Consider the following 26678-nt stretch of genomic DNA (forward strand, 5'->3'; position numbering starts at 1 on the left):
CGAATCGCAAAGTGAGTAATCGTAAGCCGGATGTGTATCTATTATCTGTGGATCTCTAGATTCTACGTTACCATGATACAATAAAAATCCATGGAATGTGAATAAACATGTTTTCTCCTCTCTTTCTTTCAATTAAAGATTCAAAATAAAATCCCTTTAAAATATCACAGGAATAAATTTTTATCCGACATTTTCTGCAGTAGTAAGTTTATTTTGCTCACTCATAATTAAAAATTATTAATATTTTTATTGCTGAGATAAAATTTTAATCAAAAGAATCAGTCACTAATATTCAGTCTTTTTCAATGTTAAAAGCAGTAAAAGCAGTGCTTTTTCCCGCATATTTAGTAAAAAAAATAGAGAGAAAAGAGAGGAAAAATGATTGATAAAATAAAGCGCGGTTTTGATTTCACAGATTTCACGGTTTTTTCCCAAAAAGGGAAGAAATCCTAAATCAAAAGAATCTGTCATTAATATTCAATCTTTTTGTGAGTTTTGTCTTAAAAGCGATTACTTCTTTGTATATATTTTAATAACATCTACTAAAGAAAAGACAAGAAACATAAAGGAGAAAAACGCTCGATGGCGTGGCGCGACCTCGTGATCCTACAGAAATATCAGATTTCACAGTTTTCCTGCGAAGAAAGGAACGAAGGGATTTGCAGAGGAACTGCGGCGCGGAGATTCGCGCGCACAGGATCTCGCACCACAGGATATGCGAGAGAGAGAGAGAGAGAGAGAGAAAGAGAGAGAGAGAGAGAGAGAGAGAGAGAGAGAGAGAGAGAGAAAGGCCGACGATGAGGAAAGAGAAAAAGAGAAGGACGAAGGAGACGGTGAGAAGAGAAGAGAAAGGAGGAAGATCCTACGTGTCTCCCCCCACCAGAGGTAGGTGGTCCACGGAACCGCCTCCGCGGAGACGGTCTGCCATCCGCCCGGGCGGTTTCGGTGCGTGTGCCAGACGTACGCTCGTCTCGTCTCGCCTCGGCCTCGGCCTCTTCCAATCCGTGGACCAACCTGTGCGGCTGCTGCGGACGGCTGCTTCCTTCGCCTCCCTGAATCCGTCGTCGGGTCCATCGTCGCGTCTCTCCTCTCGGCCGATCAGTCGGCCATCAGAGTTTACCTGATTCGCCAGCGCGGTCGCGTCTCGCCGGACACCAACCGGGTCGAGTTGTCCGTTCGATGTCGCGAGATCGTAGTAGAGATCGGATTAGGGACGACACGGCGTCTCAGCTTACATTGGCTTCCCGTCTGTGATAACCGAAGGAGAGAAGGAGAACCGCGACCGGTGGTGGTCGCGAGAGAGAGAGAGAGAGAGAGAGAGAGACGCCGTGGATTTAATTATGGCGCGGCGACTCAATGATCCCGAGGTCGGCCAGGACGAATCGTCTCCTGCTCGAAACAACGCGTGACCTACCACTCATTATTGAGCTTTGAATGCGAGAAGAACGCAGACTAATCCTCGAGAAAGGATCCATTGACGAGAGATAAACCTAGGAGCCACAGCTCGAGGAAGAGATTCCCAAAGAGAGAGAGAGAGAGAGAGAGAGAGAGAGAGAGAGAGAGAGAGAGAGAGAGAGAGAGAGAGAGAGAGAGAGAGAGAGATATTAGTGCGTCCCTCTCCTCTCCTCTCAATGCGTCGATGATTTCCCAGTCTAATGTTTCCCGGAGCCGATAACGAAGTGAATCTCTGAGTGATCTACGAGTTCGCGGGAATCGGGGTTTAATCAATCGGGATAAAGAATATATATTCGATTGCGGATAAGGGTCGCGCGGGGTCGACTAAGTAGCCATAAAGAAGATTCGGCGACCTATCCGACCCGAATAAATCGCGCCCTGATAACCCTCGATTAATTATCGAGCCTCTCTCTCGCTTCCTGCTCACGACGGAGATTCTCTTACCGAGAATCCCCCTTATCTGCGACAGATATCCGAGATGCATCTTACATCCCATGCCATTTGATCTGCCGATGATTATTTGAGTGATTATTTTTGACGTTCGCGTGTCTGGAAAGGGAGAGACAGAAAGAGAAAGAGAGAAAAAGAGCTTTCGAGTTTGCGAATCATCTATGAAAGTTTTCGGTGATTGTGGGCGCACATCAATCACTGTGAAAGTGTCTTTCGCGTTTAACGGAGATAAAAATGGAGGCCCATCACAATAACAACGGCTTGTCGTCGTTGGAGAGTTCCAAAACCGGCTCTTCCAGCAACGAGCATGGCAGCAACAATCCCTTGGACGATGCTGTGGGCAAGCTACTGCAAGGTAAGCATTTTATAACGAATAATTATATAAATCCTTTTTTTTTAATTTGCAACAATGGATATAATGATAGTTTTATGATAAGCGCAATGATATATTTTGATATTTCGAAGAGAGTTCCGGCTTCACAAAAAAAAAACTGTAACAAAGAATAAATATATATCGTGGTATCACGCTTTGAAATCGATTAAAAATTTACACAATTGTTCATGCGCGTAATTTAATTTAGATTTTGTTGTATGTAGTATTTAGTTATTTTAATATGGGCACTGTATCGCTGTACAAAGAAAGACGTTGAAGAAAATTGCAAAGTATTTACAAAATTCAATTAAAAATGTACGCGTTTGCGCTCGGACGTAAACAATACCGAAGGGGCATCGCCGAAACCAACTGCAAAGATCGAAATTGGCAGACGGAAAAATATCATCGGAAATAACACGCGCGTCCATTCGCCGCCTCGTTCTTTTCGCAGTCTTTAACCGAGTCGTTTTAGGGTGGGAAGGCGACTGTGCGATAATTGGCGCTGAAAGCCCGCGTCGCTCTCTTCTTCATTTGGCCGCTCACCGATTTATCCGAGCGATATTCGCGAGAGTAGAAAGCGGAAAGGGAGGCAGGGGTAGAACTTGACGGAGAGGAGAAGGGGGAGGCGGGGGAGAAAAAGAACCCGGCGACTGCGAGCCGGAGTCTCTCGGACGAGGCGGAGAAATATAGCCGTGGATCATTCTCCTCCGCTATATTTCTCCGAGCAGGGGGAGAAGAAACTCGCGCGGCGAGGGCGCGCGGCAGGTGCTGCGAGCGGAGCGAGACGAGCCGCGCGTACCGCGCCTGCCATCGCCGCTAATTATGTTAGTACCGAAATTAAATCTGAAAGATCGCGCGGGACCCGTGATTTACTGCGCGCGTCGAGAGACTCTCGGTCGAGAGACCTCTTCGCTGGCGAAGTTTCGCTAGAGAGATCATCACGGGGAGCGGACAGGTGGAAATCGTCTCTGGGGATGATATCTCGCCGAAGACTAATTCTGTCCGCGATGTCGGACAATCGCGACGCGAATAATTACGAGGATTAATGAGAAGGGGAGGTCTGGTAGTCGATGTAGCAGATTAGTGGAAGAGCGCGCCCGCCCCTTTCTCGAGTCCGACTAGCTATTCTAATGGAGTCTAGATGTAAGATACGCGACTATATTAGTATCTTTCAAGCTGCTTAAAAAAAACAGTTTCTTCTCTAAAAGTCAAATTACATTAGATGTATGTAAGTCTTTAGCCGTAAGATACTGATCCATCACAATCGAATGTGCTCTCTAAATCTGAATCGGCATAACATGGTTTATAATGTATTTATAATTGTAATCAATAATTATTCATTGTTTCTTTAGCGATTCCAATCAAGAGGAATTCAGATACTCTCACTGACCAGAATTAGTTTACCAGAAAGTAATTAAATAATAAAGTTAAAAAATTAATTCAACTTATTTAATTTCAAACAAGTTCCTTTTTAATTTCAAAACACATAAACTTTAATTTAACAATTTTCTTTTCCAAAGGGAAAAAATGTTTTAAAAAATCAGATTCTTTGATATTCATGAAAAGCAAAAATGCTAAAAAAACCAATGAAGGCGTCGAACAACGTCACAAAACTTAAAAATGATACTATTATTAACGTAATATCTTACGACCCTTACAGATTCACCCGAACCTTTTTCAAATTAAACGAATGTATTTCTATAAGAATCTCCGAAGGGATTTTAGAGAGAATACGTTTCGACGATGATCAATTCATTCGCCGTAGGATCGTAACACGCTCCCGTTTTGAGATCAGATTTGAGATGTGTTTAGTTAGATTAGGCAGTGCCAGAAACGACAGCAGAGAGTGACGGACACTTGAATTCGCTGTCGGTTGAAGTTGAAAAACCGACGGCACGCGCGCGAGACGAACTCTCGTGAACACCGAGCGCGCACGCAGGAATGTATAATCCAAATAGTTTATCATATAGCTCGAGAAGAGAGACAAGCCCGTGTCTCTGCGCCACGAGTAAATATTTGATCCACCGGATTGCTATGCGATGCGCATTTCGTTACAAAGTATCTACTCGACGAAAATACAGGTGTCCCACGGCGATTGCCCCGCGGTCGTACAAAAATACGCGCGAATGCGTCTCGGATGAATGTGTCTCCTGGAACTTCGCAACTTTGCGATTATAAAATCACTGCGCGAATTATTTCGTTTATCGCGTTTCGCGTGTATAGAATTGTCATTAGCGCGACAGTAAAATGTTGTATAATACGACTAATGCTGCACGGAGAGAACGACCTTGCTGAAGTGTCTAAAAATTTAGCTATATATCTACAGATCTGAAAATAATTCTGTTGGACCATCGGAATAATTATATAGCACTTAGACTTGAACTGATTGCTAGAATGTCATATAACTTTTGCAATCTTGCTTGAGCGTTTCGCATAATGGTATTTTGACGGTCCAACGAAATTAATTTCAAATTGGTGTCTGGCTAAATTTTTAAATGTTTCAACAACATCATATAAATAAGAATTTTAAATTCAAATTTCTGTATCAGATGACAATTGTTTGTTACAAGAGCGTTTCAAGAAATTTCGACATCATCGGTCAACGTATCAAAGTCCAATCGTGTCCTCTTACTTGAAATATCTTGATCATCTCGTCTCTCTTGATTCCAGAGTGCACTCGTATCCGCTTAGGTATCGCGCGAATTCTCGTTACATCGCGAGAGACCGGAGACGGTGCGGCGCGAGCGGATGATCGCGTCGGGCACGTGGCGATGTCAAACATCGACGGGACAAGGTGTCGAAGCGTTTAAGAGGGCCTCGTTAAAGAGGCGGGAGGATTTGTAACAGGCGGATTTGTAAAGGAGTTAATGTAGCAAGAGTCGGCGACAGGTCGCCATTGACGGCCGGCATGGCCGAGCACACCGATTCATTCACCAAGCCGCACAACCCGCCTATTGTAGCACGGGCACGCTAACTACGGCCCTGATCTCCCAACTCAAAAGCCATTCACGATCTACGAAAAAAAGAGCGAGTGAGTTCTCTCGGTCACACTCGGTCTGATCCGCCGATTCATCGAGTCGTTACGCCCGTAATTAGCCAAATCGAAACAGGGTTGGGAAGGTGGTGTACGAGCCTAAAATTAGGCGCGATCTGGCAAACGGCTCTCTCAATTTCGCGATTTATCGTTAGGTATATACATTCGATGCCAGAGATCGATTAATTCACCGATAAAGAATATGTCAACGTCGCCTCAAGCATAAAGCCTCATTATGCCTCGTCTCGCTAATCTTTGCTTTATTTTAGACGAGCGTTATTCTCTAAACTCTGCTTGTAATGTCTTCCTTTTGTTTCTATAAAATAATTAAGAACGGAATGACGAACTTGATAAAGTTGTTCATCTAGACATAGAAATGAATATGAAATCCTTTTGTGGACTATTTATTTTATATAGTTACAATAACAAATTATTTTCAAAGTTACAAAATATTAAAAAACGTAAACCTGCTGTAGCTTTTCTGTTGTTTCAAAAGCTCTCAAGTGCAGAATAAAATAAATTTTTTTTTAAATTGGCAAAAATGAACATAATTGCGACGACAAATGCAAAAATCTGAAAAATAGAGTGCTTTTTATTGGTGTAAAATGTAAATGGATAACAGTATAAAGTTTGACTATAGTTCTATAATAAAACATTAACACCTTTTAATTTAAGGAAAAACTATCTTGATATCGCTGCTCGTTGTCGAGTTATGCAACATCGTAGATGTATTACCTGCAATAGCTTTATATGTTAATATTTTGTAACTCTGAACAGAATTTTCTTGGTAATATATAGTATGAAAAAAACTTATTAAAAAAATTTATATTTAACTCACTCTACGATGCCTACATTAACAAGCCAAAATTTACCCATTTTTCGTTTATTATAAACCTAAAGGGGTGCAAAAATTCTTTTTGCCATTCCTTCGGCCGATCTCCAGGATTTATCTACCTACATCGTCGGTATCGTTCGGCCTCAAAGAAGGGCCCGTCCCTAAGGAGCGATGCTTGAACTGCACGCCTAATCGACCACATGGGGTCGGTTCGCGCGAAATTTCCTCTATTCCCGTCGCGTTCTTCGCAAAGCCCTTCCGCGTTTCCGTGTAAAATTGTATTTCGGCCGCGGCTATCGGCGCAGGCGTCGACGAAGGACCTCCCCCAAACGCTGAAAGGCACCGACACAAGTGCCGCGTCAGTGGACCGTGGACCAACGGTAATTAGCTCCCACCAGCCTCCCGAACCCTCGCGTTGACGCTTCGTCACGTGCACCATCTTTTCCGTCCACCCTCGTTGACTGGCCGCCCTTGTTTATTGAATAGGTCAGTGGCGATTAAAAATACGAACAATCAGAAATACATCAGTGTTAAATGCCAAGCTCGACTTCAGCAAAACGAGAAACTAAATGAGGTCGAAAAACGAAGAAATAATAACTTAATAAACTAGAAACACTAACGAGACGTTGAAATACATAGATAAAATTTTTTCTATACATTTTTTAACGTTTACGCTACATTATTTATACCAAATTACAAGCGAACAACGAGACAATCCTTATTCTCAGTGTTCATGCAAGCGATTTTCAATCGCATGTAAGACAAGAGTTGGATTGCAGGCTAAAGCCGATTTCATCGATCTTGCACACACGGGATGTTACGCAATTTCCGAATCGGCCTAATTATCGCCCTGCATCCCTTCCTCGTTTCCCCGGGGTCTGCATCCTCCAATTTGGGCCAGACCGTGCTCGTTCGGACCGGAAAGTTAAGATTTAGGAGACTACGGTGAGAGAGCACAGGACAGATTTACATAACTCGGTGTACATTTGTTCGAAGGGAGACAAGGTTTTACGATCTTAGCCGGGGCTCCTTTCCCACGAAGTGAAATGTAGGAATTCACATCCGGAGCCGAATCCATATTAAGCGGCGCGGAATTTTCGGTAATCCAAAGCACTTACATCACTTAACGTCACGACCTCTCATGAGAAGGGCTGCATCGTAATGAACGTCGATTCTGTCATATCGATCTGACACGTTATGCCCGCGACCTATGCTCGCGCATAATTAAACCAATTTTTCTAAGGATTTTAATGAAAAACGACACGAAGGAGATGCAGATGAACAAAGCGGAAAGTTATGACGTATGCTCTTTAAAATCGTTGAATATTTTTCAAATTAATGTTCAATTTTAATTGAAAAATATTTAATTGACATTTGTAAAATCGGTGATGGATAATCTTTTTAATTGTTAATTCCTCACGCGTACGCACAGCAGTATCTAACATTATAATAATCTCCCGAAGAAGAGATAGAATTTTTCTTCGCTGAAAAAGCCGAATTCCAAGTTGACCCGCACGACCCGAGATTCCAGTTAGCTATTTGCGTTTGAGAGGAAATGACTGCCGAGCAGTAATAATAGTTTCTTAATGTGAAGAGGAATAATGAGAGAGCGATAGAGAGAGGCCATCCTGCTCGGCCTCGTCTTCTCTTTCTGTCTATCTCTTCCTACGATTTCCAGGTCGTAAAAGTCCTATCGCGTTCCTCGTAGTGAAGTTAAATAAAGAGGAGACGGAGGAAAAGGAAAGAGAGAGACCGACGGCGTTAACAAATGTCGGTCGAATCGGCCGCACGAGCCGCGAGGATACAGGTGTAGCTTTATCTCGTATTCCTTTACAATCCGATTCCGTGGACAGGATTACTTCCGGTGCCCGCAAGATACGAGCCAGAAAATTCCGTTATCACGTGGCGTTTACAACCTAACACCGTCTTTCGTGGCTGCCTCCCATACGATAAAGTATAATATATCAGGAGCTGATTTTAATCCATTCGGATTAGATGTTAAATAAAGCGGCAAAAAAAATACTAAATTTCACTTACTCTTTGAATTCAATGCTATTGAAAGTATTTCTAAAATTTAAGTGTTCATTGAAGCATGTGTTAAAATTTTATAATACAGCTTTGAACTGAACGAGAAACGAGTTTTTCTCTGCGTCAGAGTCTTATAGTTTGCACTTTCCCGAGCATTTTGGAGATCGCGTATGGATTAAAAGGGTCCCGTCGTCCGCTGTGTATTTTCAGGGTACGATTGGACACTACTTCCGGTGACTTCGCGCGCCGGCGGACGAAGAAGCGCCCACGTGAAGCGTCCGATGAACGCCTTCATGGTGTGGGCGCAGGCGGCAAGACGAAGACTGGCCGACCAGTATCCGCAATTGCATAATGCCGAGCTGTCGAAGACGTTGGGAAAACTATGGAGGTAATCTAGCTTCAAATAGAGATAGACAGAGACAAGTGGATGTAAAGAAAACGAGTACCTCGCATTTTACGCTCGCTGAGAGAAAAGTACTTGGTACTTTCGACTATAATTGTATGGTAAAATAATTATAATTAGGAGCTCTGCTTCTTATAGTTACTACTTTAATGTATAGCAATATAATAATTTTATGTTTATACTTCTACCAACAATGCAAGTACTTTACTATAAATCATGTAACTTTAAATGATAATATAATAAAATATCAAGATATGATAAAAATAAAATCAACATTTTATGTAGCAAATGCAATCGCAATTAATAAATACAATTGTTTTTAAGCATTCGCTCACTATTTATATAATAATAATAATTAATAACTTTAATTTGTTTTAGTTAAAATTATTATAAACGTATAATTGGCATCGAAAATGACTATAAATTATAGTTTGATTATGATAATTGCAATTTTTTTCTCAGTTATGAAAATTTAAACTTGGATTTTATAATCATTCTAATACAATAGCCGAGTAAGAACCAGAGTACTCTTATACCACTAAACAAATTTACGATTTATTGGTACTTCGAACGCTAACAAAGCATTGCGAAGATATAGAAGAAGCAAATAGGTATTGAATTGATTCGATAGTTTTGAATACTTTTCGCGTTCAGCAACGATACCAGCAATTACGAATTGTATCTGCCGCAGGATTCTGAGCGACGGCGAGAAACAACCGTTCATCGAGGAGGCCGAGAGGCTGCGGAACGCGCACAAGAAGCAGCATCCGCACTACAAGGTAAACCGATCGACGACTCCGTGGCCGCGGAACGGAAACCGTTCGCGCCATTAGAGGAATAATACGGGGAATGCGTATCTCGCGCGTTGCGAAATCGCGCGGATTTGCGATCGAGAGCGGCCCGAGATGGGATGGCAGAACGAATTAGCGCGTGCAACGCACGCATTCGTCCAAGAGCGTTCGAGTGGTTAATCGAGGCCCGATCGCCCGAGCAGATTCGAGTCCCACTGCGCCGCGCGTCGGTGATGATTTACGAGAAGGGGAAATGAATTCACCGCGATGAAGCCATCCGTGTCGCCGGTCCATGCGAGGCGAGAAAGTCGGGGGACGAGATGCGGTAGACGGGACGCATAGCTTTTCCCGATTTCGAAGCAGCCTTATTGGAAAAATAAAAAATATCTATTTGAATTGTCCCCTTGAACCTGAGTTGTCTAATCTAATCGTATAATCAAAAAGCGCGAGTTTACAAGTTTATTTTCATCGAAATAAGAACTTTATTATATACAAGATTTGTTAATAATAAGATGTATAAGATGGAAAGAAAAAAATTTCCATACGCAAAAGATAAGGCAGGGTTGCTGCTATGATGCCAATCTGATATTAAAAAATATATTTGTTAATATTTTATAATTTCATATTAGTTAAATTTTTTAATACTTTAGCACAACTATTCTTTAGCATAACTATGCTACTTGTATAATAGAATTAAATTTATTTCGCTGCAATTCCGATTATGTCAGACACGGACAAAGATAATTTATATACCAAAAATTAATGTATACAATTTTTTATTTCTCATAATACAATATGACTTTAGCGAGTCGTCTTGAGATAATTATTTCAAGCACACTAATCGTTCCCAGTACCAACCTCGTCGGAGGAAGCCAAAGTCGGACGATCAGATGGGCATCATTGTGCACAGGGGCGGCCTTCCGTCGCCGGGGACTTCTCTCGACTCCTCGGCCGGCTCTTCGGACTGCACCTACGCCCGCTTGTTTCCAGACGCCGGCGTAAAGGCGTACGAGAGACCGGCGACCTATCACGAGCCAAAGTCCAGCGCCTACGACCTGGCCCGACCGGTCTGGGTCAACGAGACGGTCGCCAAGTATCCCGCCGCCGATCATCCTAACAAGTCGACGTACGACGCGACGACCAGAAGCTACGCCGAGGCGAAGTGCCATGAGGTCGCCAAATATCATCACGAGATGACGGGCACCAAGTATCATCACGAGATGGTCGGTAGTACCAAGTATCATCACCACCACGAACCGACGGTGACCAAGTACCCGGATCTGCAAGCTAAACCTTACGATCTGCCCAAGTACCCGGAGGCCAAGGGATATCCGGATGGCCTCAAATACTCCGCGGAGATGAGTACGGCTGCGGCCGCTGCCGCCGCCGCCGCCAAGGCGCCCTACGCCTGTGTACATGGACAGTATTACCCTACCGCGGAGGGATATACCGTGCACGGCGGCGAGGAGAACGACTATCAGCCACAAAGCATGTCGTCGCATCCCTCTTTCTATCCCTACATATCGGCGTCCATGGCGGCGCAACCGCCGTACTACATGGGACCCCGATAGAGAATACCGAAGATGGAGGGACGATGCGACATAATATTCTTAGAGATTTTCTTAAAATAAAATCGATAAAATCATTGCCAATCGGACAGAAAACTATTTGGATAAGATAAGTCGAGACTGTCTCTGATGAATGACACCAAGAAAATCGCGTCATCCTTTTCTATGACTACGAGTCGTGTTTCTGGCTCGAGTCTTGATATCACGCAGAAATTTTGCAGCGGCATGTATGTGTGTATATGCGTGTATGTGTGTGCTTGATAAACGGACGGGCATAGATGGTCGTCCGTTAGCAATAGAGATTTAATTTAACTGGACATCGTGCGCTTGACAAAACGTAAAGTACTTAAACGATAGCGGTTGTTGTACTTAACGACGTTAAATTATATTCTATATATAAAACAAGATATGTTATTCGATCTCTGTAACTCTCTTTTTTTTAATTTATTTTTTCTTGTAAACTCTGTGACACAATATAAATAAATCAGATCTATTATCTAAGTATTCATAAGTTATGGCTCAATGTTAAGTTCTTCAAGACTATTTGCAAAAAAAATCAACAAAAAATATAGTTTTAAATTACAGAACAAGCAGATTTATAAATTATGCATTAAAATGATATGTATAACTTATATATCATCCCATGTGATGTCTATGAACGACTAGAGAAAAAATTATAGTTAGAATCGTGAAGAAAAGGGGGAAAAAAGGAAATGTGGTCACATATACGCAAGCATCTCGTCTTGTCACGTTATCTATAACGTGAGCAACGAAAAAAAAGGCAATCTAATATCACATTTTTGTCGCGACACTGACGGCAAGTAGCGGTGAAGAAGTAACTCTATAATACACGCTACGCAACGAGATAATTGCTAGGCTAATTACGTAATTATTAACCGAGCCAGCGGTAAATCGTCGATATATAATTATACGTAAATGCGTGTATGTGTGTATGTGCGTGCAACACGTGATTCCGCAACCAGGTACTCTTTTCTTTTCGATGATAGCTGTTTTGAGTCTTCCCTCTTAGTCTCTCTCCAAACTGGAGTCACGTTCGATGATAGTCGCCAGTTCCTGCATCACATCTCGATTCGCGTGCATGAACGCCTTCGCGGTCCAGATCATGTTCACTAGTACCTCGTCGCTCTTCTCGTCCATGGCAACCTCTGTCGACAGCTGCGGATTGAATCGATAGTATGGCACGCCGATCATGGAGCACCAGCTGCGAGCGCGATCGACCACGCGACCGTGACAGGCAGTCGCTTGATCGACCAGCAACGTGCCAAGCGCTGACATACCGAACGCGAGTTTGGCAGTGTCCCAGAGGCTGTCCGGTCGGAAAACGTCGATCTCATTCAGAGTGAATGTGGTCGGTATGATTCCTGTGCCGAGGGAGACTACCAGCGATAACGGTATCACGTCTTTTTCGCGATCGGTAGCCTTCAGTGCCAGATTGTACTCGTGGATCTCTGTCATGGCATCCAAGGTGGGATTATTGGCGATCAAACCACCGTCCAGAAAACGGCCGAACGCCCGGAAGTACGAGGGCGCGGCGCCGGTGGCCCTCGCCGCCTTCCAAAGCAATTGTTCCCGCGGCGACAACGTCGGCTTGAACATCGAACTCTCCGGCAGCTTCAGGATCGCGCTGGGCGACTCGTAGTTGCGAAACAGATGAAGATCCACGGGTTTGCGATCGGCGAGCACGCCTGTGATCATTATCTTTGGCTTCTGGATGTCCGCCATGACGGTCTGAGCGCCGAGGCACTCCTTTAGCACCTTCTCCAAGCCGTCGCTGCTATAGGGCCGCGAGCCTACGAACGCGTTCTCCTTGATGCGAAAGTAAAGCGCCTGGCACTCCCGTAGAGATTTACCGGCGGCGAGGCCAAGCGCCAGGATACCACCGGTGGACGTGCCGGCGATCCAGTCGAAACAGTGCACCACCGGTTTGCGCAGCACCGACTCGATCTCCAGCAGCGTCTGTATGAGAACCAAACCTCGAATGCCGCCGCCGTCGAGGCATAGCAGCCTGCCGCCCTTGATTCGCCTGCGATTTCCGTGCTCGGCCATCTTTTCCATCCCGGACACGTGAAGCATCTGATCAAGAATCGTGCGTGGCACGTAATGCGGCGGCTCCGAGGGCGCGATTCCGGTGTAGTTCTCGTCGTGCCGGCAGCCGAGGTGGCAGTTCTGCATTTCTGGCAGACATCTCTGCGCGCCCACCGCGTGCAGCAAGTAGATGATCTTGTTGCCCTCGGTAGTATCAACGTTCGCTTTGTGCCTGGGTGTCTCCGCTTTCCAGTTGCGCGTGTCAACATCGGCGCCGAAGCCGATGAGTGCTTGCACGATGGCCGACGCCTCCGCCTCGACCGCGAAATGCAGCGGCGTGTTACCGTCGTTGTCGACGATGTTGACGGATGCCATGTGGCTCAACAGAGCGATCACGCAGGGCAGCCGCTTGCGCATCACCATCACGTGCAGCGCGGTACGCCCGTCGAAGTTGAGCGCGTCGATGTCGCAGTTGGTGTCGATCAGGGCGGTGATGACTTCGCGGCTGCGCGACCAATGCAGCGGCGTTCCGCCAAACTTCATATCCTCCGCGTGAAGCACGTTCGGCTTGTTGTGCAAAAAGTCGCCGACGTAGCCGGGACTGGAGGGCTGACCCTCGGAAGCGGATATGTTCACGTCCGCGCCAATCAGCAGAAGTGCTTTCACGCACTCGGGTTTGTCGTTCAGACACGCGACATGCATCGGCGTGTGGCCGTTGCTGTTGCGGCTGTTCAAGCTGTTTGGAAGACCCGAGCCCAGAGCGAGAATAATCTCCTTGGTAGACGTGGCCGCATAATGATAGACGGTGTTGGCATTGTGATCCAAATGCTCCAGCGAGCTTTTCGCCGCAATCAGCATCTCGACGGTGCGTAGATTGTTGGTCTGCACGGCAACCTGCAGGGGTGAAATTCCGGTCTCCAAGTCGCCACTGTTGAGCTGACTGTTGACGATCGCATGCGTAAACGCGTCGTGAAGAGCGAAGTAAGCAGCCAGATGAGCCAAAGTCCATGTCGGGTGTTCCGTCAGAGTATCGCAAAGTTTTTGAATCTTTCCTACATTGCACATCTTAGGAGAAAAAGGATAAGACCAATTATACATGTAATTATTAATTATAAAATATTATTAATCATTAAATTTCTTTTTTAAATTATATCTAAAAGAGATATAAAATATAGAAGTATTCTTTAAAATATACTTAATCATTAGTTTACATAAACATATGTAAAATACAAAGAAACATTACCTCGCGCACTATTTGCACGAGAACAGGAACTTTGTCTTTATATATTGAGAATCTTGTTTCCGCACCTTCTAGAGTTTCTGATCGGAACAGACTGAAAACAAAGCCATTTAAAAGTCAAGAAAATATCCAAATCTCCAAGAATCAAATTCAACAGAAAAATAACAGTCAAGTATAAAGTTGAAAAATCCAGAGATTCTTTTATCAGTAGACAAATATTAGTTACAAAATGCTATTCTTGTAAGTATTATCAGCAACGTGCAATGAGCACAAATGGCAAAAGCTGCGTTCAAGTAAACAATATGTGCATTCAGACAGATAACTGTTCACTGAACAGCAAGGTAATAATTAAAGATAATTAGGTAAGAACCAGTCATCTTCAATTGCTTCCGGCAAACAAATGCATCCAAATGCACCCAGTGATTATTACAGCCACTTATTATATATGTTACGAATAATTTATAAGATAAATAGCATATATATTTCAATTTGTAATTATATGACGTTTACTCACGCCAAAATAAATAAAACGTACCTGAACGCCTGATGCAGGGTCTCGGTGCACGGTCTGTGCAGGACGATCTCGTACTTGTCCTGATTCTTGCCGCCAGGTCCGTAAAGAACGATACCATCCTCGCGGGAGTGTATGTGCCGATTGCTGTACTGCTCCGGCCGAACCTCCTGGACCACGTTTGGTGGCGTGTCCGAGAAGACGATGTTTCGTAGAACGTTGTTCGCGATCGTGCCGAGCCAGGCCATGCTGGTGCTGGTGATGATGCTACCGGCGCGTCGAATGAAAGGTTTAGCAAACGAAAAACGCAACCGCAGAGCAGTGCCTCTACCGCGACGAAACGTTAAATAACTTTCCGTTACTCATCGCGTCGCAGATACGCGACATGACAGCTCGCCCGTGTGTACCTTGCACCTCGCGTCATCCCGTACGCCGAACGTTTACACGCGAGACCCCCCGTCAAATCGAAATTGCCATAGCAGATGATAGGAATGACAGGTGACCGAAGGTTAATTGAGGCGAGCCGAGAGACCTCGCACGTCCAAAGCGCGAAGTAACACGAACATCGAGTTCTCTGTCAACAGCTGGAGGAACGCGATTAATCGAATTTTAGGATGCGGAAGAAATAATCGATTCCTCGATTGATCGATCGTTCCGCCTTTCTGCCTCGAATTCGAATAGGTTACCTAGGTAACGATAGGACAGACAATATACAAACATAACAAATTTCGCGATTCGTTTAGCTGTTCGAAAGGGAATTAGGTTAAGATGATTAGTATAGAAAAAATCAATTTAAAACGTTTGTAATATAACATACAGTGACTATATATCACGGTTCGAAGTTTCAATTATCCTTCTTTTTTCTAATAATTAGGTAAACTTTTGCTTGTCAATGCTAGTCTTAAAAAACGCTTATTTGATTACGAAAGTGTGACGCGATGCCTTTATTCTTCAATAAGTTTTCCCCTAAGAAGACGCCGATTAGGAAGGCATCTGTTTTTCTAGCAAATAAAAATTTAAGCCCTAAGCGAATAGAGAAGGAACTTGGCCCAGAAATAGGTCCTATACGTCTCCATCTTGGAGATCAGGAAGCTGTTTTTGAGGCTGGCCTGTGGATTCCAGGTAAATATATAACTTGTATTTTTATCCATATAAAAATCTTTTAAACTCCGATCTGTCTTGGATTTAAAAAATGGTAATTTTCTTCTAGAGTCTGGCAAGGTAGGAGGTACTTTCAAAGAGAATGAAAAATTAAAAAAGGAAGTAAGACGACTGGAGGAAGAGAACAATCTATTAAAGCTAAAATTTGATGTACTTTTAGACATGGTAAGACTTGTTTTTATGTTATGCGCCTTTCAAAAAAGTAAAAACTTATTTTCTGAAATAAATACATATAAATATATAACATATATGAAATAAGTTTATAAATATTATAACAGAATATTAATAGAAGTATATAACAATAATGTTGATAACGACAGTGATGTGTCTTATCTTAATTTGTTCGTTGTTATAGTTAACACAAACAACTGCTGAAGTTCACTCGCAGAAAGAAGAATTGGATAGACTGAAAAATAATTCTTCTCATAACAAACAAATTGCCGTTTAATTATTATCTCCTCTTTAATTATTAAACATTGTTATCTGCACTTGATATAAATAATAAACTATAAAACAATATTGATTATAGAATCACTTCCTTTAACATTTGTCTTAATATTTTTAAGAACTGTTGCTTTAATAAAGATCATTGCACATACATTTCACAAGATTTCAACCAATCGAATCGTTCAATTTCTTACAGTAAGTTACAGAAATGTAGGTGCAATGAAGGCACAAGTCAAATCTTGGAGCTAAGAGCCTTGTTTAGCACTGCTCCATTCTAATTAAGTTTTTTATGATTTCAATCGTTACAAAATCTGTACATTATTTACAATTACATTAGAAAAAACAACTATATTAGAAAAAAATTATTTTGTCAGTTTTCTGGACATTTCCTCTTTGTATGACCTGTGAAAAAATAACATAAGATATAAGAAAAAAAATGTATGATTCGAATATGGCAATAAAATGTTGTCATTTTTTAAAAAGTTAATAGAAGAGATAAAAAGAACGATATGCGACCAAACAATTTTTATATATACCTTCCATTCCGCAATTTCCGCATTTTCTCTTGGCTCCAGTAGGCCTTTTTAGGGCATTGCCTTTATTATGCCCTGTATTTCTTCTTCCTCCTGTCATGGAATTGGTCCAGTCCATGTTCTCATGACCAGCATCACCGTCATCTGCCCATTTGAAAAACTTACAAGTAGAATTCATACCTTTAGGACATCCGTAAAACTGTCGTCCCTTATTAGGGCCATCCTTGGAAACCGTCAGTCTAAAAAAATGGGCAAAAATATATTATATATATTAAAAATGTAATAATATTAACTAAGACTTCAACTCATTAATAATTATTAACACAACAATCAAGAAAAAGTCTAAAAAAGTTTACTGCTTTCTCCATCCAGGAACAGTACTCACTTTCGAGCAGGCTGATTACATTGACACATAACATCGTTCGTGGATGGGTTTCCCCAATCGTTATTAGAAGTGCCAGCGCGAGAAAAGTGACCAGCACCATCATTGTTTCTATTTTCCTGATTAGATGTCCAACTTGAATGTTCATTCGTTGCATCACTTTGAGGTTCAGCGCTGTCAGATCCCCACAAGAAAAAGTTGCAACCATTACCTTGCGGTTTAGAACATTTGTAAAACAGACGTCCTGTGGAATTGCAAATATTATACAAAGCGACTTATATGACAAATTACAAAAATTTATACGCGATTGTTACCTACCTTTATTTGGTCCCTCTTTTCTAACTGTTAACTGAATCGCAATTTCATGACAATTACACATAATCTCAGTATTATTATCAATGTTACCCAACTTGGTTGATTTGTTTGCACTACGAAAATCTCTGGACCCAGATTGATTTGACCAATTCCCTGAACTGTTGAAATCATTCGAATGAATCCAAGAAGTATGATTTTCACTATTGTTCGATATCATACTTCTGTTAACAGCATTTGGATTGTTCAATCTATTTGGCTGAGAAACATTAAAATTCTGGTTTTGTATGCGCCCTGCACCAGATGTACCAGAAATTCCGATAGAACCATAATTGTTACTTCGAACTCCTGTACTGCTGGACCCTGTATTACTGGAGTCTGTACTATTAGAGACTGGCTGAATACTTCGCGATTGGGATGTAGTTGAAGTAAAAGTACTGGTGCTTGGTGTAGCTCTGGTATTATTGTGACCGGTATTATGCGGTCTTCCAATTTGTTTAATGCAATCCTCTTTAATATTCAACATTTCATTGAATGTGGTATCACAGCCTATACAAGTCGTGTAAGAAGTACCATACAAGGGTATCACATTTCTGACTAACGTAAACTTTAATTTGTGCATATTTTCTGTACACTGAAAATAACACAAATTTAATAACTCATAAAAACATACGTATGTAAAACATTGCAAACATTTACCTGATTACATATCTCGTTTAAAACCTCTACATCTTTTATGGCTTCTGAGAACCAGACCACATTGGTACACGTTGGATATCCCATGCAACTAATGTACTTTCCCCCACCTTGTCGTCTCTCTTTTAGAACCATATTAGAACTGCACTTTGGACACTTGAATATAGCAATTGGCTCAGGAGCTAGCTGTGTGACTTGTTCGTTTTGGAGAGGTCTCTCGTCTAGATATTGTGCTAAAGAATTATCTATCAAATTGGCACGTTCCATCGCCACTTTGAACACCTCGCGATATTTATTAATTTGATTTTGTAATACTTCATTAGGATTCTTTTGACGCTGGCATATCCTGTAATAATAAAATCATATAATAAAAACACATTTAACCATACTTATTTGCAGCCTATAAAATAAGAGATTGTTTGGTGGTACTCCGAGTTGCTAATTGACTTACAATTGTAAATCTTTTTCTAAATCCGCGCGCAAATGTGGCTTGGACATTTGGAAACCCATATTGTCATAACCCATGACTAGACCAATTCCCAATTTGCCTGGCATAAAATGTTGGGTGTCCGTTAAACCCACATATTGCCTGGACTTGATGGTATCGATATGCTCGGCGTGGGTGGCATCCGTACCAATGCCATGCTTATCCATCAGCGCAATCAGCTCAGCTTCGGTCAATAATTTCGGTGGTGAAGTCTTCTCCTCCACCATATCGATGCTGGTTGGTCGAAAAACCTGCCTCTCCTGATAAACGTGAATCTGCTTGTCACTCCATTTTTCATATATATATACGTCGAGATAATTTTTTGCTATAATTTCGAGACCGTTAGCCGTGAACTTTTCCTCGGCTATGTTAATATCCACCGTTGTTTCTCGGCCCTCTGCATTTTTTGACAGACAAGCCAGAAAATGACGAACCACGAATTCGTAGACCTTTGCTTCGTTTCCTGTTGACAAGTTGCAATTTGCTGATTAACGCGGTTTGATTTAACAAACGAAAACAGACTCTAAGAACGGACCTTGCAAATTGTCAGTATATTTTGTAGGATGAATAGGAGGATGCGCTTGATCGCTTTTCTTTCCTTGCCTAGGAGTTATGCCAGACTCCAGTAAATTTTGCGCAAAGCCACCCCAGTTGGGATTGGTTACTTGTTGTTCCACTAAAGATGCCAGATTCAATTCCTTTGGGAATATATTCGTTTCTGTACGTGGATAACTGATGAGACCCTGAGTGTACAATCTTTCTGCTATTCTCATCGTTTCCTTCGCGTTTATGCGTAACTTACGAGAACCTTGCTTCTCTAATTCCTACATTGACAATTCTTGAAATAGAATATGCTAAATATCTTGCAATATCCTAAATCGGTTACTCACAATAGTATCCAATGGCAGAGGTCTCCATTTGCTTTTCGGTTTGCACGTTATTTTTTCCACTGTAGCTTCGGGTCGTTCCAAGCACATGTCCAAAAAAATTTGACAAGGTATTTTCTCGAACAATCTTACTCTGGCCCATCTGAATTCTACAGATATCCCGTCGCGATCGTCGATCACTCTCAGCTTCCAGTACGGTTCAGATTTGAACCGATCAATAGCCAGAAACCTCTCAACTACAAATCCAAGCGTTGGAAACTGGCAGCTTCCATAACTGATGAGTAAATCTCCGAGAGTATTGGGGAACACCTTCTGCAACCTTAAGGTTTGAAACCTCGTGAACGCAGCGCCTATCAACACATTTATCAATTGAAAATTTACAGTTTCATTATGATTCTAATTAATGATGTGTTTTTTTTAATAAAATCAGTACCAATTCGTAAATCTAATTCACTTCTTACATCTACGGCATCGCTCATTGCCTTGTCTGGCTCTGCCAAAGTTTGCAAAGCTCTTTCTATAGATGGTTTTGTAATTTCTGAGAATTTTGCTCTAAAACAAGAAAAAAACATATATTACACATTCAGTGTCAAACTATTTTTGAGGAAAAAAAATTTTTTTTCATTATACCTATACACACGGATATTAGGCTTAACTGCCTGGCAGACCTGAATGATCTCAAAGCCTATGTTCTCCCCTTCTCTGTCACAATCTGTCCAAACGATTAGCGCATTACAGGATCGTATCTCTCGTTCTAAGGTTCTCTTGATCTTTTCATAATTTTCACCAAGGCACTCCTTGGATACTGGAGCGTCGAATAAGCTTAACGGGTGACAGCCTTGCCACTTACGATAGGCTCCCATAAAATCATAACCTAATAAATGTCCAGACACAGACGTCATCACCATCTGACAGTTTTGACCCCATAGTTGCACATTAAATTCAAAGATCTTGTTATACACAGATAAACCTTCTCTCTGCAAGAAATAGAAACATTGAACAAGAGGCTCTTAGTTGAGAATTATCACTTGATACATACATAAAACATTTGTATTATGGACAATTCTTTTCTTTAAAATATCTTGTTGATCATAACTAGTTTGGAAAGTAGATCACTATTTTACAAATATGTACAAATTATTAAGTAATTTTTATTACACTTTAACATCTTTAGAAAGGATTTGTACACGTATTAAAAAATATACAATAAACAGAAATTACAGGATAAAATTGTCAAATCGTATTAAAGTGTGTAAGAATGCTCTTTGCACAATGTAAATTATTTACCCTCCTACTGGTTCCTCGTGACAAATAACCAGCGATATTCTTGGCCGCGTCATGTTTCTCGGCAACGTTGAGAACCTTCATAACGCGGTTCGAGCAGTATCGCTTTAACAAATAAAAGGTACTCGCAAATTTCTTGCTAGATAAGTTGCCTCTCAGACTGCAATATATTGTACAATTCAATGCGATAGTACACAATTTGAAGAGAGCCATAACACGGCACTTGACATTATTGCTTACGATCTCGCTTACGGTTCGAAAAAGGTTAAACTCCATACAATCTCACTTTTAAATACGTGCAAAAGTACCTAATATTAAAACACGATTTATCTATCCGATTATTTATCTCGCGTTATCGAGATAAGTGCGCTATCGAACACATATTCTTCTCTTATGTCTCGTCACGTCAACAGTGAGAACAAATCTCGCTCCAAAATTTTGTTTATCATAAGATGGCAGGGTAACCCGACAATTTCCTCAAAAAATGGAGGAGTGATATTGGTACTAACGAAAGTCCCTAAACACTAAATTCTAATTTTTGTGTATTAGCAGAGAGAAGTTATTTGACATTATATTGTAGATTCATTTATTATTTGTATTCGCACCGCGCATATGTTTTCGCGCTGACAGATTTATTACTGATGCAGTTTTACTAATCACAAAAATTAAAATTTAGTGCCTACGGACTTTCGTTAGTACCAACATCACTCCTCCATTTTTTGAGGAAATTGTCGGGTTACCGATGGCAGGCAGGAACATGCCACGTGATGCTGTTCCTTGAAACTGCACTGTTGCACTTTCTGCGCCCCGTATTATAAAGCCCTCAACTAGAGAGAAGGCTGAGAGACGACACGGCCCGGTTTTAGGTGATTCTCAAACGCGATACGCCCTCTGTGGACGTTGAAAATTGTGCACATAAACTACGTAGCCAATGGTTGCGTTCAGGAAACACAAGTGATCAGTGAGCGATCAGTGATTATTGGTCCTTACTGTTAAATCTCTAAATTTGGACCAATTATATTAGCGAATTACTCAACTGTTGTACAACTGTTGAGTGTCCTGAACGCAACCAATGTCCACATTTGGGCGAGCGGGTAACTCATATGTGCACAATTCTGGTTGCGTTCGTGCTATGTACACGAAGCGACGGCTATATGAGAGCGAGTGAGATAACAACAAGAGAGCCTGGAGAGCGAGCGAGATAATAATAGTAATGAGCGAGATGAGAATAACAATACAAAGAAGGGGAAACATGTGATTGGAGCGCGGAGCAACGTGGCGGCAGCGGTGCGGCGTGCGCAGGCGCGGCGTGCGCAGGCGCGGCGCGCCGCTGCCGCTATGTTGCTCCGCGCTCCAGTCTCCAGTCACGTATGCCATTCCAGCGCCGGCGGCGGCGGCGGCCGGTCAGACGTTCCGTTGACTCCGCGCACGTCTCGAGTGTTCAAAATTGAATTGTGCGGTGTTGTGTTGAGAGTGCCGTCGTGCTAGCAAACAATACGCGAGCCATGTGAGATCGTACGTAGCAGAGGTCGTATTCATGTGTAAAACGCGGCATCGTGCGTTTGCTTTCGGTTTCAAGTGAAGTGTTCGCGTGCACGTTCGAACAAAGTGTTTACTCGAAGGGGATACGTTCAGTAGAATATCGCGAGTGCCAATAAAGCGCGAAACTTTACTAGTCGTCGCGCAATCATACAGAGATACAAAACTCTGGGAGCGAATTGATTTACTTCTGTTCAGTGTGTCTTGACGTGCGCAAACTGGAAAAGGAATGTAGCGCAGTAGCAGTAGCAGCATCAGCAGCAGGAGCAGCGACAGCAATCGGTGAGTGAATTTTTATATCAAATCAATTATTTGAATTTATATCATGTATATGTGGTATTGCACATTTATAGAAGACGATTATGCACATTTGCATAAAACAGATTTAAAATATGAATGCATATAATTGTAAAATTTAAGGGTATAGCATAAAACAGAACCAAATAAACGTGGACATAAAAATTACGTTAACAATCTTATGTAATTTAATAAAATAATAAAAAATTAAAAAATTTATTATCTTAATATTCTCTCAGAATAAATATTTTCATTATCAAAAACTTCGGGAGAAACTGTCTCCATCTCTTTCTCCCTTTCCTTTATATCCATCAAACGCTGTCTAGATACCGTCTCGTTATCGCTTGTTACATAATTTACTGTACTTTGGCTTTTTGAATAACTCAGTCGCGTGTTATTTTCTTCCCTCGAGCTACAAGATTCAGTTTGTTTGAAAAAACCCCATAATTCATTAATGCTATTGGAGATTTAATTAAAAAATGTTTTTAAAATATTCAATAAAGATTTCTTTTGAATTTTTTAATGGACATTTGATAGTAGATTCTTACAGTACTAATATGTAAAAAAGAATACCTCAATGGTATAATCATAAATATGTATCTCGTATATCATCAACGTTTCATCTATTTAAAGTAATTTAAAAAATGTAAAAATTCATAAACGTTTACTTTTAAGTTTTTACAACAAATATATGCATTAAAAAGAAGTACAATTATATTTATAATAATTTATAATAATTTAATTATCAAAGTTTATATCATAATGATTGTATCGTAAGGATTAATAGATATTTTAAATACTAGCGTAAGATATTTATAAAAAGAAAAGTTCACAATATTACTAACTCGGTACATATCTAGGTTTTCGATCTCTCTTTCGGCGATTTGGAGTCAAAAAGTATCTTCCTGCGAGTCATATATCCAGAAACAAAATTTTGCTGCCTTACAGTGTTCTGTACAGCACAAGACAAAAAAATGTAGACAACATAAAAAGAATAAAAATAGACAGGTAATCTTTATGCACATCACTGTGTTAGTAGTGCGGAATGTAAGAGAATAACCACATTGAAAATTCCCATAGAAATACAAGCTCTATAAAAATGAAAATTTAAAGCTAAGAACAAGCCAATTTACCTTTGTCATATTCTGTATGTTACCTATTGGGTGAGACATCGTGGTTACACTAGCTCTCTTCCTAGCTACCTAAAAAAAAAGTTGACGAAAAACAAAACAAAATAATTAATTGACGGAACAAAGTTAAAAAATAAATAAAAGTGCAACTTATGAGAGGTGTATATTATACATATTAGGTAAGATGTCTTACTAAGTTACTGTTAACAACGTAATTTGTCTGACATTTCTAGACCAAAATCACTCCTCAAATTTTCTCGCTTAACTTGCATCCAGTACTGCGCGCAATCCTGCTTTGTTTGGCAAGCAATATGATTCCTTGTCATTATTTGTATTATTTGCTGCATCGTTGTTATTTTTACTTTTGCGCTTCGACAATTCTTCTTCTATATATTTAATCCTGTAATTAGAAATAGTTATATAAGGATATAAGACATATAAATGCAACGATTAATAATTCCAGAAAAATACATTCTCTTATTGCTGATTAAATGTCGATAATAAACGTAAGAGAGAAAGAAGCAAACGTTGCCGTACGTATATGTACATTTTTTCGTCGCGTTTATTGGTCTTCATGTTAAATTGAGTTCTAATGCCGGTATTGCATGCATTTGGCTTATATTTTGTATTCTTCAGTATTTTTCAGCACAGCCATATTTTCTTTCGGTTTTCATATTAAAGGGATCCAACTAAATTAACATAGACCTCGCGTTACTTCTCCGATCTATCGTAAATTTCATTTTTATTACATATACATGTATATAAGTGTCTTACTGTCAACACATGGGATACAATGCTTTTTCCGAGCGCTAAACCAACAATATTGACGCCAGCCGGTTTCTCAAACCCGTATGTGCATTCATTTTGACGTTGATATAAATTTCTCAAGAGAGATATGATTAAACTGATATCGCTATTTTTCTTTTTCGTTTGTAGTTAAACCGTTACCATATAGTTAAATATATAATTGCAATGAAATGTTACTTATTTGTCAGTTTTCAACATAAATGCGTTTAAGTTGTAATAAAGTTTACAAGATTTTTTAGGCATCGTTATTTATAGCCTTTTACATCGATAAAACTTTCCTATGTTGAAGTCTAATGTACGAAATATATTTAATTTTAAAATACTTTATTTGATTTTTTGATATTTAATTTTAAAATACTTTATACGCTTTAATTGTAAGCACTTATATATTATTATACTTACAATTCAGAATATTTCGAGCAATCAATTTAACCGAGAATAAGTTGGTATTTACTTACAACAGGATAAAAAAATTTATGCATCAGAGTATATACATGTAACATTAAGTTAAAGACCGTTTTATTATATAAGTTTAAATATTTTGGTTGTAGTATACAGTCCTTGATTTATATGTATATGTATAAGTGCGATGGATTGTTAGTCGGTGTTATCGTTTGTACTCCGAGTCTTGAACAGACAACTTGTCATTATTTGAATTCAATTATTTTTCAAAACATGTTTGCGCAACAAATACTACGAGTAATTTTTTGCAAAAACTAAGTCCGTTTGAGATTGATAAACTTCTATATGAAAAACGAATGTATAATAAATCACAGTGTTTTATTTCAATAAAGTATATTATATTAGAAAAAAAAGAACAAAGTACAAATTAAAATGCTAAATGATAACAACTATAAAATTATTACTTTTTAACATTCATATAGTATGCTTTCCAGCAAGACACAGTGTAACACAGTGTCTACTAGTGTGCATGAGACACTGATATGTTCTTTCTCACACTGTGTTACACTGTGTCTAGCTGGAAAGCACACATAGGCAAATAATGATTCTTTTTATTTACAAATATTACATGCACTTGTAATTTAAATGTAATTTGCCGAATTGAGAGCGTGCCGTAAAGCACGAAAAGCCGGTAACGCAAATAATTGTACAGAAAAACCGCACGCTATATATTCATATCATATTTATTAATAACTTAAATACAAAAAAAATATTTAGGCGAGAATTTAGCGAATTATTGAATAATTCGTAATTTAATAGCTTATTTGCATGCAGGTCAATCTTTTAATCATTAATAATATTTTGTGCATGTAATATTACTTCAAGAATCTCGAAATATCTGCTTCGATATATAATGATCGTTGTTACAAATATTTAATGGTATAAACTAATTCCGCTTGTGATATCAAAAATATAAGATTGCAACGAAGCTCTATGAAATAAAAAAAACAATAAAGTTCACTTATCAGATGATATATATAAAATGTAAAATGAATTACTTGGCGTTTACTTATTTCTACAATATTTGTAGTCATGACTATAATACCTATGCATATTACACGTCAAATATTTTGGTAAAAAAACTTGCTCAAGTATCCATATCCCTTTGCTTCACAGTGATAGCCTGATATATGGTCAGCATTCGTTTTTTTTTTCTTTTTTAAGCAAATTAAAGTTTGCATAGAGGTTCAGAAGAAATCTTCCCTCCCACGGGTACGACCTTGTCGTGGTGGGAGGGCTCAGTACCCCGAAGGCTTGAATGCCAGTGGGGGAAGCTAACTGTACCCATTGCACTTAGTAAGTTTATTTTTTATTCCTGCACTGCTACACTAGTGCAATAAGTAAGAATGAGAAAAAAGATATTTGTCTTATTCTAACTTATTGCACCAGTGCAGCAGTGCAGGAATAAAAAACAAACCTATTACGTCGTTGATCGTAAAATTGTGGTTCGTCGCGCCGTGTTAACGCGGTTCGGGAGTGCCGACCGATTGAATTGAAAACGAACCGTAGCCGGCTCGTCG

General features: G+C 40.4%; 4 protein-coding genes and 1 long non-coding RNA gene across 6 annotated transcripts; 2 read left to right on the top strand and 3 right to left on the bottom strand.

The window, feature by feature from the left end:
* The first annotated feature begins 806 nt into the window (after positions 1-806).
* On the top strand, positions 807-11627 carry LOC105829221 (transcription factor Sox-1a). Its single transcript, XM_012667913.3, has 4 exons — positions 807-2260; positions 8386-8563; positions 9270-9357; positions 10221-11627. The coding sequence occupies exons 1-4, from the start codon at positions 2140-2142 to the stop codon at positions 10938-10940; spliced, it is 1107 nt and encodes a 368-aa protein (XP_012523367.1). The 5' UTR covers positions 807-2139; the 3' UTR covers positions 10941-11627.
* On the bottom strand, positions 2422-26658 carry LOC118645966. Its single transcript, XR_004963598.1, has 4 exons — positions 26583-26658; positions 10387-10393; positions 9099-9105; positions 2422-2432 (listed from the first exon to the last, which is right to left on the bottom strand). It is a non-coding gene; the product is annotated as an uncharacterized LOC118645966 (long non-coding RNA).
* On the bottom strand, positions 11367-15226 carry LOC105829220 (85/88 kDa calcium-independent phospholipase A2). The gene is made up of 3 exons (XM_012667912.3): positions 14759-15226; positions 14227-14317; positions 11367-14048 (listed from the first exon to the last, which is right to left on the bottom strand). Exons 1-3 carry the CDS (start codon positions 14980-14982, stop codon positions 11964-11966), a joined length of 2400 nt encoding a protein of 799 aa, XP_012523366.1. The 5' UTR covers positions 14983-15226; the 3' UTR covers positions 11367-11963.
* On the top strand, positions 15274-16414 carry LOC105829222 (protein chibby homolog 1). The gene is made up of 4 exons (XM_012667914.3): positions 15274-15424; positions 15609-15856; positions 15945-16060; positions 16251-16414. The coding sequence occupies exons 2-4, from the start codon at positions 15673-15675 to the stop codon at positions 16341-16343; spliced, it is 393 nt and encodes a 130-aa protein (XP_012523368.1). The 5' UTR covers positions 15274-15424; positions 15609-15672; the 3' UTR covers positions 16344-16414.
* LOC105829218 (DNA topoisomerase 3-alpha) lies at positions 16137-21352 on the bottom strand. 2 transcript variants are annotated; one of them, XM_012667905.3, is made up of 11 exons: positions 20927-21352; positions 20270-20616; positions 20073-20191; positions 19643-19989; positions 19288-19576; positions 18717-19215; positions 18269-18611; positions 17576-18203; positions 17261-17501; positions 16879-17114; positions 16137-16744 (listed from the first exon to the last, which is right to left on the bottom strand). In XM_012667905.3, the coding sequence occupies exons 1-11, from the start codon at positions 21197-21199 to the stop codon at positions 16713-16715; spliced, it is 3354 nt and encodes a 1117-aa protein (XP_012523359.1). In that variant the 5' UTR covers positions 21200-21352; the 3' UTR covers positions 16137-16712. The 2 variants fall into 2 exon arrangements, with proteins under 2 accessions (XP_012523359.1, XP_036143952.1); XM_036288059.1 differs by lacking the exon at positions 20927-21352 and adding an exon at positions 20679-20702.
* Positions 26659-26678: the final 20 nt, after the last annotated feature.

Source organism: Monomorium pharaonis, chromosome 6 (assembly GCF_013373865.1).
Source record: "Monomorium pharaonis isolate MP-MQ-018 chromosome 6, ASM1337386v2, whole genome shotgun sequence".
Taxonomy (NCBI): domain Eukaryota; kingdom Metazoa; phylum Arthropoda; class Insecta; order Hymenoptera; family Formicidae; genus Monomorium; species Monomorium pharaonis.